The 6,698-nt window shown below is 39.5% G+C and overlaps 1 protein-coding gene across 1 annotated transcript; it reads left to right on the forward strand.

Moving 5' to 3' along the window:
* Window positions 1-4,294: 4,294 nt before the first annotated feature.
* On the forward strand, window positions 4,295-6,114 carry LOC137740440 (uncharacterized). The gene is made up of 3 exons (XM_068480311.2): window positions 4,295-4,464; window positions 4,950-5,066; window positions 5,189-6,114. Exons 1-3 carry the CDS (start codon window positions 4,353-4,355, stop codon window positions 6,112-6,114), a joined length of 1,155 nt encoding a protein of 384 aa, XP_068336412.2. The 5' UTR covers window positions 4,295-4,352.
* The last annotated feature ends 584 nt before the right edge of the window (window positions 6,115-6,698 follow it).

Below are 6,698 nucleotides of genomic sequence, written 5' to 3' on the forward strand. Positions count from 1 at the left end.
TGCTCTATGTTGATGATGTGAAACTTATTGGTAGCAGTTCTGAATTAATTTCAGATGTAATTACAGATCTCACAACTGAATTTGATATGAAAGATTTGGGGAAACTGCATTATTTCTTGGGGTTGTAGATTAGTTACATAACATAAGGGTTATTTGTGTCACAAACAAAGTACATCAATGAATTTATTAACAAGGTTAATTTACAAGATTGTAAGCCTTATGCTACTCTATGTCTCCCATATCACATATTGCTTAAGAATGATGGAAAGCCATATCATAGTCCTGATCAATACAAAAGCATTGTTAGAGCTCTTCAGTATTTCACATTTACAAGACCAGATATAGCATTCTTAGTGAATCAATCATGTCAATTCATGCACAATCCTATGGAATCATGCAGTCAAAAGGATCATCAGATGTCTCAAAGGCATTTCAAATCTTGGTATTCAATTTAAACCAGGACCAATACATCTTTAATCCTACAGTGATACAGATTGGGCAGGTGATCCAAATGACAGAATATCCAATTCAGGCTTTGTTATCTATCTTGGTTCAAATCCAATTTATTGGGCATCAAAGAAGCAGCACACAGTTTCAAGGTCTTCCACAAAAGATGAGTACAGAGCTTTAGCAATCACAGCTGCAGAACTAGCTTGGATTATACAGTTGTTTTGTGATTTACATGTTGATATTCATCTACCTTCAGTCATATATTGTGACAATATCTCAGCAATAGCTCTCTCAACAAATCCAGTGTTTCATGCCAAGTCAAAACACATTGAGATAGACTATCACTTTGTGAAAGAAAGGGTCACCCAGGGAGATCTTCATGTACACCATGTTTCTTCTGCTGAGCAATCTACAAATATACGTACAAAAGGCTTGTCAGCACCTTTGTTTCAACAACATTATGGCAATCTTATGCTCAATTCACTTGAGCATACGATTGAAGGGGGATGTAAGGATCCAAGTGAAGAGCAGATCAAGGGTCAAATAAGATGACACTTGTCAATAGATTAATGAGTGAGCTGTTATAGGTTGTTACAAGTTAGTTGAGATAAGGAGCAGAGTTAGTTGTTTAGCTAAATATCAGCTAAGTAAGGAAGAGCCATATAACAACCATTGTAATCATAACTTGGCTATCAAGAAATCAAAATAGAGTTTCACTTTCTCTCTCTTTTCTCTCTTTCTCTTTTGAATTCTCTCCCTCTCTATTTTTCTCCATTCTGTGAACCTCTCAAAGAACAAATTCATCAATATTAACACATATCCACCCATTACATATGCACAATCGACCAAACCACATTTAGCTACCCAATTATGAAATTTGTTATAGTGTACAAGAATTTGGTTTTGTTTTCACTAAGTTCGTTATAGTGTTGCAGTTCGTAATTCAATAACATATAGCTAGGATTTTGTATTCGTACTGGCTCCAGTATACTTGATATACTCTCCCTAAGTTCAACTAAAGGGCTAACATATATATTAACTTCTATACATATGCAATTGATGAGGCAAAAGGAGGTAACATTATAGATGATGCAAAAACATTGGGATGGGGACACGGATACTGGCATAGACATTGGCATGGATATGGACACAGATATGGACATGGGCATGAATATGACCATGGATAAAGACATTGGCCACAGTCTCAAGTGGTAGTTAACGATGAAGGGAATAATTAAAAGCAGTAGAGGACTATGTAAACACAAAAATTCAGTATCGAATGAAACAAGAATACGTGTACAAAGTAAATTTGTATTGATTTGAATTTGTAGGTTACAATCTTTGTTTACAACTTTTCCTCTGATTCAGTCTTCAAATTTGATGTAGATGCGTAGGTTGTTGATCTAAGGGTCGCAATGACTTGATCTCGGACGAACGATTGAACAATTGCTTCAAGTTTTGAGCTTGAAACAACGCTTGGATGGTCTTCACCTCAAAGTTGCAGCAAAGGTGACATCGATGCGAGATTTCGTTGATTCAAGGGTCTTGGCGACTTGATCTTGAATTTTACGTCGTCACAAGTTTTGAGCTTGCAATAAAGCCTTGAAGAAATCGACACAAGTGCTTGTTGATTCTTCAAGGGAATGCTTCGGCTTTGGTTGTAGTTCTTCGAAGAGAGCTTTGGCAGCGTATTAGTCTTCAAAGATTTGTCCAGAGGTTCTTCTGAATGTAGGATTTTCTACCCTGAATGTAGAAATTCTCGACCTTATGCTTGTCTAAGGACCTGTATTTATAGACTTCCAAAGCCATGCTTTTGGGTGGATTTGGCTTTGATTTGTGTCTTGATTCGTCCAAGGGAGAATTTAGGCATGTTTCGTGTCTTAATTTTAGCCACTTTCCCTTGCTTGGCCGAATTATAGGGCTTTCTTGCCTATTTTGTGAGCAATCTTCAATTCTTCTTTATTTTGTGAAGATGTTTTGGTTTTCTTTCCGGTTTTGAGAGATTTTGGGCCCGTTGCCAATTTTAAGGGGGATTTTTTCCCTTTTGTTGAATTTTGGGAATGGTTTACACTTCCTTTGTTTGATTTGTGTCATATATATATCATTAATGACTTGTCCATTTGTGATGAGTCATATGCCACGTGGAACTTTGTAATGCATCATTTGTATGCAACGAAATTTACATGTCTGCAAACAATTCTGTAATAAAGCAGCCTGAAGGATATGGAGGGCGTGGAGGAGGCTAGGGAGGAGGTGGTCGTGGTGGCGGAGGTTGGGGAGGAGGGGGACGTGGTGGTGGAGGTGGCTGGGGAGGAGGGGGACATGGTGGTTGAGGTGGCTAGGGAGGAGGGGGATGTGGTGGTGGCAGAGGCCGGGGAGGTGGGGGACGTGGTGGATATGGGAAAGATGACAGCCACGGCCGAGGCGGTGGCGGAGGAAACTGAAGCCATATGCCCAGATATACTGCGTTGTAGGAAAATATGAATTAAGTTTCATGCATATATATATATATGAATGTATATGCATGCATGGGATCACGTACGTATATAATGTTCTGCACTTTGTACTCATGATCCGCTGTGTTAAATGAAGCATTACATATAATATAGCACTCTTTCTAATGTTTTTCTTTTCTATGTGCTATATGCTGATGGAATCTGATAATTAAACGTCTTTCGAGTATAAATTAATTCGTACAAAACAATTTCACCTTACATTCAATTTTCTTAATGAGTTCAAAATTGCCACCACCTTCAGGCTTCGAAAGGAAATAACAGTTCAGTGTTTAATGGGATTCATGCAGTGAAACTCGACTACATTACAAATAAATTTAAAAAATAACGATGAAATTACAATTGCTGCAGTTCTTTAACATTTTAAGGGAAAAAGAAGAATGAAAAAACGATAGTACACTAATAACAAAAGTAGACAACCAGTGCATGCACAAAATAAATGGATCACCCTTAATTTTTAGGCTTCATAAAATGATGTGGCCGCTTCAACTTTTGACAACCTGGTTTGGAAAAAAATATATGAAAAAAGAAAAAGGAAAGTTTACGTTTTCTCATCTCTTCTTTTTGGTTGCCATGAAAAAGCCTAAGTTTCGGTAGTGAAGCAAGATGAATGAACGGAATCTAGTAGTGCAATTCACATGTTTTATGAGAAGCCCGATATTAGCTTCGGTGGGTGATCTGTTTGTGAAGCCCAATGAGTCAATGACTTCGCGTTTTTATTTTCAAAGTATTGTTCAAGTATTAAGTTTGAAAATTCATCGAAGTAAAAATGCTTGCTATGAATATAAATCTCACATCTGTTGAACAACTAGGAAATTATTAACTGCAAGGGCCAAACTTGGACGAGTAAACTATTGCAACCCTCCAACAATGTCTACGAAACGATGAGGGTATCTAATAATGGTTCTCTATATCCTAATACAATTATAATCCTATAAGTTCAGCTAAGTCTATTATAATTATAAGTTACTCAAGTTGTTGAATTGCTTGAATATTCCTAGTCTTTCTGCAATAACAGACTGAACACAAATTAAGTCTCGAAAACTCTGTGAACTCGGGAGGCCACATGCCAACACAAAACCCTCTCTGCTGAGCTCAATCTATACACGTGTCTCTTTTTACACTCTTTCGATCCAGATGAAGTGATAACTGAGACATGCACATGCACAAAGCCTATGTGCCAACCATTTCAGTAGCCAAGTACCTATCTAAGTGTTCAGATCTCTGTACTCATCCCATCTACCTAATTTAATTAATGGCGGTTTCGTATTTTACTACCTCCTCCTGCAATATAAATAAAGCCAAGCAAAAGCCTGGAAAAAGCATTGGAGTTCTCAAAGATTTCCATCCATAGAGACATTTCCTTCCGAGTGTGGTTTTGTGAGTATTATGTTTGTGAAGAAAAAAATGAATAGTTTCCCGCGCCTGCAGCTGTTTGTGCTCGTTCTCATTTTTTCTTATGTGGCCGCTCAAGTAGTGCCTCAGGATTATGAGACCAAAGGTTTTGTTCTTTCATTTATTCGGTTTAACATTCACAGCTGCATGAAATGTCTCGCATTAGAAGCTTTACAAACTTTGCAGACTAATTAATACGTAATTTGAACTATTTTGCGTACAACTAATTATTTTTATGGTGGAACTTACACTAACAGTATTTTAGTATCCTCTTTTCAAGATTTTCAAACACCAAATCCAATTTATTACATTTCTTACTCCATGTTTATATTTGATGAATAAGTGAAAACAAAAAACAAAAAAAAAAAAAGAAAGAAAGAAGATGGGTATAAAATTCTGGTGTAAAAATGGTTATGCAAGATGATTGGCAGAAGTTGATTATTGTATGATGTAAATAATTTTTTTCTTAAGAAAAATATTCTCATGGTTAATTCCTAAATTGCATGCATATTTGGGGTTTTAAATACTAGTTCACTGATCATTAGGTTTTAAATACTAGTTCACTGATCAGTACATATATGACTCGAGCAGGAAATGGGGAAGACAAGACGGTAGACGATTGCATTCATTACGAGGGCTTCGGTCGACGTGGTAGGTGTGCTAGTTACGCTGCTAACCCTAAAATTGAAGAAGCCACACTAGAAACACGTAAGTAAACATCTGTCTTGTGAAATTTTCTTTCCCATTATTATAGTATTTGGATTAATTTTATCTGTTTCAATGCTTAAAACAAGATGATCATATTCTTGCAATGAATTTCATTTGTTCAGAGGACATTGACCATCACCGCCCTGGGCACGGTGGGCATGGAGGTGAAAATGGTGTTCAAACTATCAGTGGTGGAGGACAAGAAGGGGGTCAAGTTGGTGGTGGTACTGGATATGGAGGAGGCCAAGGGGGTGAAAAAGGCGGAGGTGGAGGTGGATACGGTGGCGGTGGACAAGGAGGTGGTCAAGGAGGTAGCCACAGCGGTGGACAAGGTGGTGGTAAAGGAGGAGGTGGTGGTGGTGGACAAGGCGGTGGAAAAGGCGGTGGCGGTGGAGGAGGGGGTAGTGGACATGGAGGCGGAAAAGGTGGCGGTGGACAAGGAGGAGGCGGCGGTGGCCAAGGTGGTGGAAAAGGAAGCGGTGGTGGCCAAGGTGGTGGTAGAGGAGGAGGTGGCCAAGGTGGTGGCGGACAAGGAGGAGGAGGTGGTGGATATGGTGGTGGGGTTAAGGGCGGTGGCAGTCAAGGACAAGGAGGAGGTAAACGAGGAGGTGGCAGTGGTCATGGAGGTGCAAAAGGTGGAGGTGGAAGCGGTGGTGGTCAAGGACAAGGAGGTGATAAAGGAGGAGGTGGTAGCGGCCATGGAGGTGGAAAAGGTGGAGGCGGAGGTGGAAGTGGTGGCCAAGGAGGTGGTCAAGGCGGTGGATATGTTGGTGGCAGTGGAGGCGGTAAGGGACAAGGAGGTGGTAAAGGAGGAGCTGGCAGCAGCCATGGAGGTGGAAAAGGTGGAGGCGGAGGTGGTAAAGGCGGTGGTGGAAATGGTGGACAAGGAGGTGGTAAAGGTGGAGGTGGTAAAGGTGGTGGTAGCGGCGGGCATCAAGGTGGACAAGGAGGAGGTAAAGGGGGCGGTGGTGGTGGATACGGTGGTGGCAGCGGTGGAGGTGGTGGATATGGTAGTGGCAGCAATGGTAGCCATGGCGGTGGTTATTAATTCTAGCCACCAAATCAGGGTGTATGTATGTTGAGTGTTGAGGAAAACATGAGTAAGCTGCGTTTGTGGGTTCTTGTATGTATGTATGTTCCATAGTCGATATATATATATATATAGAGAGAGAGAGAGAGAGAGAGAGAGAGAGAGAGAGAGAGAGAGAGGAGTCGTTTCACAAGAGGGATCTCCATCTTTTTTTAAAAATAAGATCACCCTCTTGATTGTTAGATTTGATTTGATTTTAATGAAATTGTGTAGTTGAAATTAGTGATTTAATCTCAACCACACAATTTTATTAAAGCTAATCCAACAATTAAGAGAATATCCTCATTTTTTAAAAAATAGAGATCTCTCTTGTTAAAGGGCCTGTTTGTGTGTGTATATATATATAATATGAACATATGTATTAACATGTTTGCACCGACTTTCTTATATATATAAAATATGAACATATGTATTTTAACATGTTTGCACCGACCTTCTTATAACCTCAAATGATGTATGCTTAAATGGTGCCACGCTCGACTAGTGACACTCAAGTTATTTCCCAACATTCATAATGTCAACGATCGAGTATAAACTGCATA

The sequence above is a fragment of the Pyrus communis genome, chromosome 9, assembly GCF_041283825.1.
Source record: "Pyrus communis isolate YQ-2024b chromosome 9, ASM4128382v1, whole genome shotgun sequence".
Lineage (NCBI taxonomy): Eukaryota > Viridiplantae > Streptophyta > Magnoliopsida > Rosales > Rosaceae > Pyrus > Pyrus communis.

Excerpts from the sequence above, each read along its gene's own strand:
- LOC137740440 (XM_068480311.2), top strand. The coding sequence starts at position 4,353 with ATGTTTGTGAAGAAAAAAATGAATAGTTTCCCGCGCCTGCAGCTGTTT. Across the intron at positions 4,465-4,949 it reads TCAGGATTATGAGACCAAAG|GAAATGGGGAAGACAAGACG; the intron begins GTTTTGTTCTTT and ends TGACTCGAGCAG. Across the intron at positions 5,067-5,188 it reads AGAAGCCACACTAGAAACAC|AGGACATTGACCATCACCGC; the intron begins GTAAGTAAACAT and ends TCATTTGTTCAG.